Source organism: Procambarus clarkii, chromosome 26, assembly GCF_040958095.1.
Source record: "Procambarus clarkii isolate CNS0578487 chromosome 26, FALCON_Pclarkii_2.0, whole genome shotgun sequence".
In the NCBI taxonomy this organism is placed as follows: domain Eukaryota; kingdom Metazoa; phylum Arthropoda; class Malacostraca; order Decapoda; family Cambaridae; genus Procambarus; species Procambarus clarkii.
This window is the reverse complement of record NC_091175.1, coordinates 45080261-45096584: the sequence shown is the minus strand read 5'-3', so window position 1 is coordinate 45096584 and position 16324 is coordinate 45080261. Positions and strand designations below refer to the sequence as shown.

The following is a 16324-nucleotide window of genomic DNA, read 5'->3' as shown; positions in this document are numbered from 1 at the left end:
CAAGCTTAGACTGCTCCAGCCCTTGTGTGGTCCTCAAGCTTAGGCTCCTCCAGCCCTCGTGTGGTCCTCAAGCTTAGGCTCCTCCAGCCCTCGTGTGGTCCTCAAGCTTAGACTCCTCCAGCCCTCGTGTGGTCCTCAAGCTTAGACTGCTCCAGCCCTTGTGTGGTCCTCAAGCTTAGACTCCTCCAGCCCTCGTGTGGTCCTCAAGCTTAGACTCCTCCAGCCCTCGTGTGGTCCTCAAGCTTAGACTCCTCCAGCCCTCGTGTGGTCCTCAAGCATAGGCTGCTCCAGCCCTCGTGTGGTCCTCAAGCTTAGACTGCTCCAGCCCTTGTGTGGTCCTCAAGCTTAGGCTGCTCCAGCCCTCGTGTGGTCCCCAAGCTTAGGCTCCTCCAGCCCTCGTGTGGTCCTCAAGCTTAGACTGCTCCAGCCCTCGTGTGGTCCTCAAGCTTAGGCTCCTCCATCCCTCGTGTGGTCCTCAAGCTTAGGCTCCTCCAGCCCTCGTGTGGTCCTCAAGCTTAGACTGCTCCAGCCCTCGTGTGGTCCTCAAGCTTAGGCTGCTCCAGCCCTCGTGTGGTCCTCAAGCTTAGGCTCCTCCAGCCCTCGTGTGGTCCTCAAGCTTAGACTGCTCCAGCCCTCGTGTGGTCCTCAAGCTTAGGCTGCTCCAGCCCTCGTGTGGTCCTCAAGCTTAGGCTGCTCCAGCCCTCGTGTGGTCCTCAAGCTTAGGCTGCTCCAGACCTTGTGTGGTCCACAAGCTTAGACTGCTCCAGCCCTCGTGTGGTCCCCAAGCTTAGACTCCTCCAGTCCTCGTGTGGTCCTCAAGCTTAGGCTGCTCCAGCCCTCGTGTGGTCCTCAAGCTTAGGCTCCTCCAGCCCTCGTGTGGTCCTCAAGCTTAGACTGCTCCAGCCCTCGTGTGGTCCTCAAGCTTAGACTCCTCCAGCCCTTGTGTGGTCCCCAAGCTTAGGCTGCTCCAGCCCTCGTGTGGTCCCCAAGCTTAGGCTCCTCCAGCCCTCGTGTGGTCCTCAAGCTTAGACTGCTCCAGCCCTCGTGTGGTCCTCAAGCTTAGGCTCCTCCAGTCCTCGTGTGGTTCTCAAGCTTAGACTCCTCCAGCCCTCGTGTGGTCCCCAAGCTTAGACTCCTCCAGTCCTCGTGTGGTCCTCAAGCTTAGGCTGCTCCAGCCCTCGTGTGGTCCTCAAGCTTAGGCTGCTCCAGCCCTTGTGTGGTCCCCAAGCTTAGACTGCTCCAGCCCTCGTGTGGTCCCCAAGCTTAGACTCCTCCAGTCCTCGTGTGGTCATCAAGCTTAGGCTCCTCCAGTCCTCGTGTGGTCCTCAAGCTTAGACTCCTCCAGCCCTCGTGTGGTCCCCAAGCTTAGACTGCTCCAGCCCTCGTGTGGTCCCCAAGCTTAGACTCCTCCAGCCCTCGTGTGGTCCTCAAGCTTAGACTCCTCCAGTCCTCGTGTGGTCCTCAAGCTTAGACTCCTCCAGCCCTCGTGTGGTCCTCAAGCTTAGGCTGCTCCAGCCCTCGTGTGGTCCCCAAGCTTAGGCTCCTCCAGCCCTCGTGTGGTCCTCAAGCTTAGACTGCTCCAGCCCTCGTGTGGTCTTCAAGCTTAGGCTCCTCCAGCCCTCGTGTGGTCCTCAAGCTTAGGCTGCTCCAGCCCTCGTGTGGTCCTCAAGCTTATGCTGCTCCAGCCCTCGTGTGGTCCTCAAGCTTAGGCTGCTCCAGCCCTCGTGTGGTCCTCAAGCTTAGGCTCCTCCAGCCCTCGTGTGGTTCTCAAGCTTAGGCTCCTCCAGCCCTCGTGTGGTCCTCAAGCTTAGACTCCTCCAGCCCTTGTGTGGTCCTCAAGCTTAGGCTGCTCCAGCCCTTGTGTGGTCCTCAAGCTTAGGCTCCTCCAGCCCTTGTGTGGTCCCCAAGCTTAGGCTTCTCCAGCCCTCGTGTGGTCCTCAAGCTTAGGCTCCTCCAGCCCTTGTGTGGTCCTCAAGCTTAGACTGCTCCAGCCCTCGAGTGGTCCTCAAGCTTAGACTCCTCCAGTCCTCGTGTGGTCCTCAAGCTTAGACTCCTCCAGTCCTCGTGTGGTCCTCAAGCTTAGACTCCTCCAGCCCTTGTGTGGTCCTCAAGCTTAGGCTCCTCCAGCCCTTGTGTGGTCCCCAAGCTTAGGCTTCTCCAGCCCTCGTGTGGTCCTCAAGCTTAGGCTCCTCCAGCCCTCGTGTGGTCCCCAAGCTTAGACTCCTCCAGCCCTCGTGTTGTCCTCAAGCTTAGGCTCCTCCAGCCCTCGTGTGGTCCTCAAGCTTAGACTCCTCCAGCCCTTGTGTGGTCCCCAAGCTTAGGCTGCTCCAGCCCTCGTGTGGTCCTCAAGCTTAGACTACTCTAGCCCTTGTGTGGTCCCCAAGCTTAGGCTCCTCCAGCCCTCGTGTGGTCCTCAAGCTTAGGCTGCTCCAGCCGTTGTGTGGTCCTCAAGCTTAGGCTGCTCCAGCCCTCGTGTGGTCGTCCTCAAGCTAAGGACGACCCTGGTGTGGTGGTCTGGTGTAGTAAACAACACCTCTGACCTGGTCCGCCGGGTGAACAAAGGCATCAGGACTCTCCAAGTGGGATAAAGGCGTTAGGGTAACGCTAAATGGTTCCAGTGGTCCGGATTACACTCTCCCACGACCCATTTACCTCCGTTCTGAGTTAATTACCTTCCTGAGTTTACACTTAGTTTGGTCCTCCACTAAATTATTCCATTAACCTGTCTGCATTCATACAGCTACATCTAATACACAGTTTTATACTAGGCAGGTACAGTGTACAACATACAGTGTACTGTGAACAGTGTACTACATACTGTGTACTGTGAACAGTGTACTACATACAGTGTACTGTGAACAGTGTACTACATACTGTGTACTGTGAACAGTTTACTACATACAGTGTACTGTGAACAGTGTACTACATACTGTGTACTGTGAACAGTTTACTACATACAGTGTACTGTGAACAGTGTACTACATACTGTGTACTGTGAACAGTTTACTACATACAGTGTACTGTGTACAGTGTACTGCATACAGTGTACTGTGAACAGTGTACTACATACAGTGTACTGTGAACAGTGTACTGTGAACAAGTTTATACAAGTTAGGGAAACTGGCCTGTAATTCAGTGCCTCTTGCCTGTTACCCTTCTTGTATATTGGGACCACGTTAGCTGTCTTCCAACTTTCTGGTAAGTCTCCTGTTTCCAGTGACCTGTTATACACCATAGAGAGTGGCACACTTAGTGCTTCTGCACCTTCCTTTAGTATCCATGGTGAGATTCTGTCACAGTACACTGTACTGCGTACAGTGTGCTGTGAACTGTGTACTGTGTACAGTGTACTGTTTGCAGTGTACTGCGTACAGTGTACTGTGAACAGTGTACTGCGTACAGTGTACTGTGAACAGTGTACTGCGTACAGTGTACTGTTTACAGTGTACTGCGTACAGTGTACTGTGAAAAGTGTACTGTGAACAGTGCACTGCATACAGGGTACTGTGTACAGTGTACTGTGAACACTGTACTGTGTAGAGTGTAGAGTGTACTGCATACAGTGTACTGTGTACTGTATACAGTGTTCAGCCAAAATAATAGACATATGTTATTTACCACAAGGAGATTAGAGTGCAAGAAGGAGAGGCGAATATCCCGCACTGGTAGTGATGACCACCATAGTACCATTATGTAGTGATGGACCACCATAGTACCATTATGTAGTGATGGACCACCATAGTACCATCATGTAGTGATGGACCACCATAGTACCATTATGTAGTGATGGACCATCATAAAGTATCAATATATATAGTGATGGACCACCATAGTACCATTATGTAGTGATGGACCACCATAGTACCATTATGTAGTGATGGACCACCATAGTACCATTATGTAGTGATGGACCACCATAGTACCATTATGTAGTGATGGACCACCATAGTACCATTATGTAGTGATGGACCACCATAGTACCATTATGTAGTGATGGACCACCATAGTACCATCATGTAGTGATGGACCACCATAGTACCATTATGTAGTGATGGACCACCATAGTACCATTATGTAGTGATGGACCACCATAGTACCATCATGTAGTGATGGACCACCATAGTACCATTATGTAGTGATGGACCACCACAGTACCATTATGTAGTGATGGACCATCATAAAGTATCAATATATATAGTGATGGACCACCATAGTACCATCATGTAGTGATGGACCACCATAGTACCATTATGTAGTGATGGACCACCATAGTACCATCATGTAGTGATGGACCACCATAGTACCATTATGTAGTGATGGACCACCATAGTACCATTATGTAGTGATGGACCACCATAGTACCATTATGAAGTGATGGACCACCATAGTACCATCATGTAGTGATGGACCACCATAGTACCATTATGTAGTGATGGACCACCATAGTACCATCATGTAGTGATGGACCACCATAGTACCATTATGTAGTGATGGACCACCATAGTACCATCATGTAGTGATGGACCACCATAGTACCATGATGTAGTGATGGACCACCATAGTACCATTATGTAGTGATGGACCACCATAGTACCATTAAGTAGTGATGGACCACCATAGTACCATCATGTAGTGATGGACCACCATAGTGCCATTATGTAGTGATGGACCACCATAGTGCCATTATGTAGTGATGGACCACCATAGTACCATTATGTAGTGATGGACCATCATAAAGTATCAATATATATAGTGATGGACCACCATAGTACCATCATGTAGTGATGGACCACCATAGTACCATCATGTAGTGATGGACCACCATAGTACCATGATGTAGTGATGGACCACCATAGTACCATCATGTAGTGATGGACCACCATAGTGCCATTATGTAGTGATGGACCACCATAGTGCCATTATGTAGTGATGGACCACCATAGTACCATTATGTAGTGATGGACCATCATAAAGTATCAATATATATAGTGATGGACCACCATAGTACCATTATGTAGTGATGGACCACCATAATACCATTATGTAGTGATGGACCACCATAGTACCATTATGTAGTGATGGACCACCATAGTACCATTATGTAGTGATGGACCATCATAAAGTATCAATATATATAGTGATGGACCACCATAGTACCATTATGTAGTGATGGACCACCATAATACCATTATGTAGTGATGGACCACCATAGTACCATTATGTAGTGATGGACCACCATAGTATCATTATGTAGTGATGGACCAACATAAAGTACCAATATATATAGTGATGGACCACCATAGTACCATTATGTAGTGATGGACCACCATAGTACCATTATGTAGTGATGGACCACCATAGTGCCTTTATGTAGTGATGGACCACCATAGTGCCTTTATGTAGTGATGGACCACCATAGTGCCTTTATGTAGTGATGGACCACCATAGTGCCTTTATGTAGTGATGGACCACCATAGTACCATTATGTAGTGATGGACCACCGTAGTACCATTATGTAGCTATGGACCACCATAGTTCCATTATGTAGTGATGGAACACCATAGTACCATTATGTAGTGATGGACCACCATAGTACCATTATGTAGTGATGGACCAACATAAAGTACCAATATATATAGTGATGGACCACCATAGTACCATTATGTAGTGATGGACCAACATAAAGTACCAATATATATAGTGATGGACCACCATAGTACCATTACTAAATATACACGCCACCAACCTTAGACCTTCCATTCTAGACAGAATAGAAGCAAAGTACCTATGGGATCAAATATCTAGAGCATCTAGGCCTAACAGTATTTGTGTCATGGGTGACTTTAATTTTAGTGGAATAAACTGGATTAACAGAACAAGGAATTTTGAAGCAGAAAAGTTTCTAGAATTAATTGACGATTGATTTCTTATGCAACACATTAAGGAACCAACGCGGGAAAATATTATTGTAGATTTAGTGTTAACTAACAGGGAAACACAAATTAATGATATCGAAATAGGGAGTGAGCTAGGGAACAGCGATGACAAAGAAATCAGATTTAGCATAGAATGGAATAGATCTGTAGGTGAATAACCTGTTAAAGTGCTAGAATATCGAAAAGCTGATATTAATAGTGTAAGAAATTTATTGGGTGAAATAGATTGGAAAGTCTTTGGCATAGGGGATGGAACCGGTCCTGGAGCGAGACGTGAACCCAGCGATAGGTGATGTAAACAGGGATTTCGATGTGGATTCAAAATATAACTTATTTAAAAATATTCTAAGCAAAGCACAGGAACGTAGTATACCATATAAATTGAATAGATCGAATACTAATGATCCGAATAGATACCACAGGAACTGAAGAACCTTATAGGTAGAAGGAGAGCGTGGTACAAATGGATTAAGAATGGGGAAGTCAGTTTAGAACAAAACTTCGTCCAACTGGTTAGAAATGTTAAAACAGAAATAAGGAGGGTCAAAAGAAACTATGAAGTTCGTATAGCAGGGCAAGCAAAGGCAAATCCTAAAAAAAAAAAATCAGCTATATTGAACAACGATTAGGGAAAGGATAGGTCCATTAAAAACTGAGACAGGTCAGAAAACGCATAATGACGAAGAGATGAGTAGAATTTGTAATAAATATTTTATCTCTGTATTTACTAAAGCAAAAACTTAACTCTATGCCTTCAGCCGAACAAGTCTATGTGGGTGGGGACGAGGACAGGTTGACTAGTCTAACAGTTACCAAGGATGATGTTATTAGAAAAATAGTTTAACTCAAACCAAACAAATCCCCAGGGCCGGATGAAGTGTTTGCCAGGGTGCTTAAAGAATGCAAAGAGGAGCTTTGCGATCCGTTGTCTACCATAATTAATAAATCATTAGAGTCAGGCGCTAGTGCTCGCTAGTGCTCTCTAGAGTGGAGTACTGCTGCACAATGACAGCCCCTTCCAAAGCTGGAGAAATTGCTGACCTGGAGAGCGTACAGAGATCCTTTACTGCAAGAATCCACTCAGTAAAACATCTAAACTACTGGGACCGACTAAAGAGCCTAAATCTGTATTTTCTTGAGAGCAGGCGGGAGAGATACATAATAATTTACACGTGGAAAACAGTAGAGGGGCTGGTCCTAAACCTACACACAGAAATCACATAACATGACTAGGAGGTATGGCAGGATGTGCAGAGTACCCCCGTTGAAGAGCAGAGGTGCAACAGGTACTCTGAGAAAACACTATCAACGTCATAGGTCCGAGACTGTTCAACACGCTTTCACTACTCATAAGGGGAATAACTGACCGACCCCTCACAGTGTTCAAGAAAGAACTTGACAAACACCTCCAAATGATACCTGATCAACCAGGCTGTGACTCATACGTCAGACTGCGAGCAGCCGCGTCCAACAGCCTGGTTGACCAGTCCAGCAACCAGGAGGCCTGGTCGACGACCAGGCCACGGGGACGCTGAACCCCGAAATCACCTCAAGGTGTAAGGTGAAGGTGTAGGCAGAGTGCCAGAGTCGTGGAAGGTTGCTAATGTGGTTCCAATTTTCAAGAAAGGAGATAGATCACTTGAGTCAAACTATCGGCCAATTAGCTTAATGTCTATTGTGGGAAAGTTACTTGAATCGATAATTGCAAATACCATTCGTCTTCATATTGAAAAACATAAATTTATAAATGATTTTCAATATGGTTTTTCAATTGGCCGTTCATGTTTAACAAATTTGATATCATTTTATTCCAGCATAGTTGAGGCAGTTGATAGTGGTAAGGATTGTGATGTTGTGCACCTTGACTTTAGCAAACCTTTTGATACAGTGCCACATGAAAGACTGATTAAAAAGATAGAGGCTCACGGTATTGGGGTTGCTATATTAAGTTGGAATAGGCATGGCTATACCAAAGGAAACAGAGAATTAGTATAATTGGGGTTAAGTCAGAGTGGGAAAATGTCAGTGGAGTGCCTCAAGGCTCTGTTCTGGGACCTCTGTTATTCATAATATATATATATATATATATATATATATATATATATATATATATATATATATATATATATATATATATATATATATATATATATATATATATATATATATATATATATTATTAAATATGACCGAAAAAGTAAGATTAATAATTCTAACACGAATTTTCTCAATCTATCGTATATTTCTTTTCACTGTTGGAGGTAATTCAAAAATCAATTCTCCAAAATTCATTTTTATTTCTAGTCTGACGCGACACTTGAGCGCATTTCGTAAAACTTATTACATTTTCAAAGACTTTACACATACACAACTGAATGGAACTTACATATCTCCGATTTGTTTATATCTACTTTTGAGTGAGGTGGATGGGGTGAGGTGGTATTTAATAGGGTATTAATTTCATCAACACAAGACAGAACACGAAACAATGGGTATTGAAATGGAAGTGATTGTAGAAAGCCTATTGGTCCATATTTCTTGATGCTTCTATATTGGAGCGGAGTCTTGAGGTGGGTAGAATATAGTTGTGCATTAATTGGCTGTTGATTGCTGGTGTTGACTTCTTAATGTGCAGTGCCTCGCAAACGTCAAGCCGTCTGCTATCGCTGTATCTATCGATGATTTCTGTGTTGTTTACTAGGATTTCTCTGGCGATGGTTTGGTTGTGGGAAGAGATTATATGTTCCTTAATGGAGCCCTGTTGCTTATGCATCGTTAAACGCCTAGAAAGAGATGTTGTTGTCTTGCCTATATACTGGGTTTTTTGGAGCTTACAGTCCCCAAGTGGGCATTTGAAGGCATAGACGACGTTGTCTCTTTTAAAGCGTTCTGCTTTGTGTCTGGAGAGTTTCTCATGAGTAGGCTGGCCGTTTTTCTGATTTTATAGTAAATCGTCAGTTGTATCCTCTGATTTTTGTCTGTAGGGATAACGTTTCTATTAACAATATCTTTCAGGACCCTTTCCTCCGTTTTATGAGCTGTGGAAAAGAAGTTCCTGTAAAATAGTCTAATAGGGGGTATAGGTGTTGTGTTAGTTGTCTCTTCAGAGGTTGCATGGCGTTTCACTTTCCTTCTTATGATGTCTTCGACGAAACCATTGGAGAAGCCGTTGTTGACTAAGACCTGCCTTACCCTACAGAGTTCTTCGTCGACTTGCTTCCATTCTGAGCTGTGGCTGAGAGCACGGTCGACATAAGCGTTAACAATACTCCTCTTGTACCTGTCTGGGCAGTCGCTGTTGGCATTTAGGCACATTCCTATGTTTGTTTCCTTAGTGTAGACTGCAGTGTGGAAACCTCCGCTCTTTTCCATGACTGTTACATCTAGAAAGGGCAGCTTCCCATCCTTTTCCATCTCGTAAGTGAAACGCAGCACGGAACTCTGCTCAAATGCCTCCTTCAGCTCCTGCAGATGTCTGACATCAGGTGCCTGTGTAAAAATGTCGTCAACATACCTGCAGTATATGGCCGGTTTCAAGTTCATGTCGACTAAGACTTTTTGCTCGATGGTACCCATGTAGAAGTTTGCAAACAGGACACCTAGGGGAGAACCCATGGCGACCCCATCTACTTGCTTATACATGTGCCCATCCGGGCTCAAGAAGGGTGCCTCTTTAGTACAAGCTTGGAGTAGTTTCCTTAGATTGCTTTCTGGTATGTCAAGAGGAGTACAGGCTGGATCACGATATATATATATATATATATATATATATATATATATATATATATATATATATATATATATATATATATATATATATATATATATATATATATATATATATATATATATATATATAAATGATTTAGATTCAGGTTTGAGCAGCAATATTTGCAATTTGGCCATACAATAATTGGGAGGGGCATAAGCCCGGAAAAAGACTCAGTATCACTTCAAGACGATCTAAATGGGTTTTGAAATGGTCAAAAGATTGGCTGATGCAGTTTAATGCTGATAAATGTAAGGTTCTGAGGCTAGGTAATGATGATAGAGTTACAAGATACGAGCTAGATGGTGTTGAGATTGCGAAGTCGGATTACGAAAGGGATCTGGGAGTTATGATTAGTAAGAATTAAAAACCAAAAAATAAATGCATGAATGTTCGTAATAAGGCAAATAGGACACTGGGATTTGTTTACACTTGTGTTGTTCTTCAGGTATATCTTGCTCTGGTTAGGCCCCATTTAGCTTATACAGTTCAGTTTTGGTCGCTGTACTAGACAGATGCACCCCATCCCGAGCATACATGTCATTTCTTCCATAGAAGTGTTTCCAGTTATCTATGAATGATATTGCATTTGATTTACAATATTTGTCCAGTCGGCAGTTGACACCAAGTGCCCTCGACAACCATTCGTTTCCAACTCCCTTTCTTGGAAGAATGCCACATATGATCGGGATTCCTTCCTTGATCCTAACTAATTGTTTGGTTGTCTTAAACCACTGTATCAGTTCCTCACTCCTAACTCGTCCAACATCATTTCCACCTCCATCATAGAGTACCAATATATAGTGATGGATCACCATTGTACCAATATGTAGTGATGGACCACCATAGTACCAATATATAGTGATAGACCACCATAGTACCAATATATAGTGATGGACCACCATAGTACCAATATATAGTGATGGACCACCATAGTACCAATATATAACGATGGACCACCATAGTACCAATATATAGTGATGGACCACCATAGTACCAATATATAGTTATGGACCACCATAGTACCAATATAGTGACAGACCACCATAGTACCAATATATAGTGACGGACCACCATAGTACGAATATAGTGACGGACCACCATAGTACCAATATAGTGATGGACCACCATAGTACCAATATATAGTGATGGACCACCATAGTACCAATATATAGTGACAGACCACCATAGTACCAATATATAGTGATGGACCACCATAGTACCAATATATAGTGACGGAACACCATAGTACCAATATATGGTGACGGACCACCATAGTACCAATATATAGTGACGGACCACCATAGTACCAATATAGTGACGGACCACCATAGTACCAATATATAGTGACGGACCACCATAGTACCAATATATGGTGACGGACCACCATAGTACCAATATATAGTGACGGACCACCATAGTACCAATATAGTGACAGACCACCATAGTACCAATATATAGTGAGGGACCACCATAGTACCAATATAGTGACGGACCACCATAGTACGAATATAGTGACGGACCACCATAGTACCAATATAGTGATGGACCACCATAGTACCAATATATAGTGATGGACCACCATAGTACCAATATATAGTGACAGACCACCAGAGTACCAATATATAGTGATGGACCACCATAGTACCAATATATAGTGATGGACCACCATAGTACCAATATATAGTGACGGACCACCATAGTCCTAATATATGGTGATGGACCACCATAGTACCAATATATGGTGATGGACCACCATAGTACCAATATATGGTGATGGACCACCATAGTACCAATATATAGTGATGGACCACCATAGTACCAATATATAGTGACGGACCACCATAGTCCTAATATAGGGTGATGGACCACCATAGTACCAATATATGGTGATGGACCACCATAGTACCAATATATATAGTGACGGACCACCATAGTCCTAATATATAGTGATGGACCACCATAGTACCAATATATAGTGACGGACCACCATAGTACCAATATATAGTGACGGACCACCATAGTACCAATATATAGTGATGGACCACCATAGTACCAATATAGTGATGGACCACCATAGTACCAATATATAGTGATGGACCACCATAGTACCAATATATAGTGATGGACCACCATAGTACCAATATATAGTGATGGACCACCATAGTACCTATATATAGTGACGGACCACCATAGTACCAATATATAGTGATGGACCACCATAGTACCAATATATAGTGATGGACCACCATAGTACCAATATATAGTGACGGACCACCATAGTACCAATATATAGTGACGGACCACCATAGTACCAATATATAGTGATGGACCACCATAGTACCAATATATAGTGACGGACCACCATAGTACCAATATATAGTGACGGACCACCATAGTACCAATATATAGTGACGGACCACCATAGTCCTAATATATAGTGATGGACCACCATAGTACCAATATATAGTGACGGACCACCATAGTACCAATATATAGTGACGGACCACCATAGTACCAATATATAGTGATGGACCACCATAGTACCAATATAGTGATGGACCACCATAGTACCAATATATAGTGATGGACCACCATAGTACCAATATATAGTGATGGACCACCATAGTACCAATATATAGTGATGGACCACCATAGTACCAATATATAGTGATGGACCACCATAGTACCTATATATAGTGACGGACCACCATAGTACCAATATATAGTGATGGACCACCATAGTACCAATATATAGTGATGGACCACCATAGTACCAATATATAGTGATGGACCACCATAGTACCAATATATAGTGATGGACCACCATAGTACCAATATACAGTGACGGACCACCATAGTACCAATATATAGTGATGGACCACCATAGTACCAATATATAGTGATGGACCACCATAGTACCAATATATAGTGATGGACCACCATAGTACCAATATATAGTGACGGATCACCATAGTACCAATATATAGTGACGGACCACCATAGTACCAATATATAGTGACGGACCACCATAGTACCAATATATAGTGACGGACCACCATAGTACCAATATATAGTGACGGACCACCATAGTACCAATATATAGTGATGGACCACCATAGTACCAATATATAGTGACGGACCACCATAGTACCAATATATAGTGACGGACCACCATAGTACCAATATATAGTGACGGACCACCATAGTACCAATATATAGTGACGGACCACCATAGTACCAATATATAGTGACGGACCACCATAGTACCAATATATAGTAATGGACCACCATAGTACCAATATATAGTGACGGACCACCATAGTACTAATATATAATGATGGACCACCATAGTACCAATATAGTGATGGACCACCATAGTACCAATATATAGTGACGGACCACCATAGTACCAATATATAGTGATGGACCACCATAGTACCAATGTATAGTGACGGACCACCATAGTACCAATATATAGTGATGGACCACCATAGTACCAATATATAGTGATGGACCACCATAGTACCAATATATAGTGACGGACCACCATAGTACCAATATATAATGATGGACCACCATAGTACCAATATATAGTGATGGACCACCATAGTACCAATATATAGTGATGGACCACCATAGTACCAATATATAGTGATGGACCACCATAGTACCAATATATAGTGACGGACCACCATAGTACCAATATAGTGATGGACCACCATAGTACCAATATAGTGATGGACCACCATAGACTACATAGAGTAATAACGCATTTAACAATATAAAAGAGAAATGCGTCTGAAATTATACTATTAGAATAGGAATTCAACTGGCAACATTGTCGACGAAATATTGTTAAGGGATTGTGAACACCGACGTTAGTGTTCCAAAGATTGTGAACACCGACGTTAGTGTTCCAAAGATTGTGAACACCGACGTTAGTGTTCCAAACATTGTGAACACCGACGTTAGTGTTCCAAACATTGTGAACACCGACGTTAGTGTTCCAAACATTGTGAACACCGACGTTAGTGTTCCAAAGATTGTGAACACCGACGTTAGTGTTCCAAAGATTGTGAACACCGACGTTAGTGTTCCAAAGATTGTGAACACCGACGTTAGTGTTCCAAACATTGTGAACACCGACGTTAGTGTTCCAAAGATTGTGAACACCGACGTTAGTGTTCCAAAGATTGTGAACACCGACGTTAGTGTTCCAAACATTGTGAACACCGACGTTAGTGTTCCAAACATTGTGAATACAGACGTTAGTGTTCCAAAGATTATGAACACAGACGTTAGTGTTCCAAACATTGTGAACACCGACGTTAGTGTTCCAAAGATTGTGAACACCGACGTTAGTGTTCCAAACATTGTGAACACCGACGTTAGTGTTCCAAAGATTGTGAACACCGACGTTAGTGTTCCAAAGATTGTGAACACCGACGTTAGTGTTCCAAAGATTGTAAACACATACGTTAGTGTTCCAAACATTGTGAACACCGACGTTAGTGTTCCAAACATTGTGAACACCGACGTTAGTGTTCCAAAGATTGTGAACACCGACGTTAGTGTTCCAAAGATTGTGAACACCGACGTTAGTGTTCCAAACATTGTGAACACCGACGTTAGTGTTCCAAAGATTGTGAACACCGACGTTAGTGTTCCAAAGATTGTGAACACCGACGTTAGTGTTCCAAAGATTGTAAACACATACGTTAGTGTTCCAATGTTTGTTTTACAGGATTAATGTATTTCAGCTGCGTCTCTTGCGTCTGGTACTGTACAGTGGGTACTCTATAGTGGGTACTGTACACTGGGTACTGTACACTGGGTACTGTACACTAGGTACTGTACACTGGGGTACTGTACACTGGGGTACTGTACACTGGGGTACTGTACACTGGGTACTGTACATTGGGGTACTGTACACTGGGGTACTGTACACTGGGGTACTGTACACTGGGGTACTGTACACTGGGTACTGTACACTGGGTACTGTACACTGGGGTACTGTACACTGGGGTACTGTACACTGGGTACTGTACACTGGGTACTGTACACTGGGGTACTGTACACTGGGGTACTGTACACTGGGTACTGTACACTGGGGTACTGTACACTGGGTACTGTACACTGGGTACTGTACACTGGGGTACTGTACAGTGGGTACTGTACACTGGGTACTGTACACTGGGGTACTGTACACTGGGTACTGTACACTGGGTACTGTACACTGGGTACTGTACACTGGGGTACTGTACACTGGGTACTGTACACTGGGTACTGTACACTGGGGTACTGTACACTGGGGTACTGTACACTGGGGTACTGTACAGTGGGTACTGTACACTGGGGTACTGTACACTGGGTACTGTACACTGGGTACTGTACACTGGGTACTGTACACTGGGTACTGTACAGTGGGTACTGTACACTGGGGTACTGTACACTGGGGTACTGTACACTGGGGTACTGTACACTGGGGTACTGTACAGTGGGTACTGTACACTGGGTACTGTACACTGGGGTACTGTACAGTGGGTACTGTACACTGGGGTACTGTACAGTGGGTACTGTACACTGGGGTACTGTACACTGGGTACTGTACAGTGGGTACTGTACACTGGGGTACTGTACACTGGGGTACTGTACACTGGGGTACTGTACAGTGGGTACTGTACAGTGGGTACTGTACACTGGGTACTGTACACTGGGGTACTGTACACTGGGGTACTGTACACTGGGGTACTGTACAGTGGGTACTGTACACTGGGTACTGTACACTGGGTACTGTACACTGGGTACTGTACACTGGGGTACTGTACACTGGGTACTGTACACTGGGGTACTGTACACTGGGGTACTGTACACTGGGGTACTGTACAGTGGGTACTGTACAGTGGGTACTGTACACTGGGTACTGTACACTGGGGTACTGTACACTGGGGTACTGTACACTGGGTACTGTACACTGGGTACTGTACACTGGGTACTGTACACTGGGGTACTGTACAGTGGGTACTGTACAGTGGGTACTGTACACTGGGTACTGTACACTGGGGTACTGTACACTGGGGTACTGTACACTGGGGTACTGTACAGTGGGTACTGTACACTGGGGTACTGTACAGTGGGTACTGTACAGTGGGTACTGTACACTGGGGTACTGTACAGTGGGTACTGTACAGTGGGACATGTACACTGGGTACTGTACACTGGGGTACTGTACAGTGGGTACTGTACAGTGGGACATGTACACTGGGTACTGTACACTGGGGTACTGTACACTGGGGTACTGTACAGTGGGTACTGTACAGTGGGTACTGTACACTGGGTACTGTACACTGGGGTACTGTACACTGGGGTACTGTACACTGGGGTACTGTACAGTGGGTACTGTACACTGGGTACTGTACACTGGGTACTGTACACTGGGTACTGTACACTGGGGTACTGTACACTGGGGTACTGTACACTGGGTACTGTACACTGGGTACTGTACACTGGGGTACTGTACACTGGGGTACTGTACACTGGGGTACTGTACACTGGGGTACTGTACACTGGGGTACTGTACACTGGGTACTGTACACTGGGTACTGTACACTGGGGT

General features: G+C 44.3%; 1 protein-coding gene across 1 annotated transcript in view; it reads left to right on the top strand.

The window, feature by feature from the left end:
• LOC138368968 (phospholipid scramblase-like) overlaps positions 1-14458 on the top strand; it is a 39811-nt gene extending 25353 nt beyond the window's left edge. The window contains exon 2 of the mRNA XM_069331699.1: positions 13569-14458. Coding sequence (XP_069187800.1) covers positions 13569-14458 — 890 coding nt within the window. The remainder of the gene's footprint in view (positions 1-13568) is intronic.
• The last annotated feature ends 1866 nt before the right edge of the window (positions 14459-16324 follow it).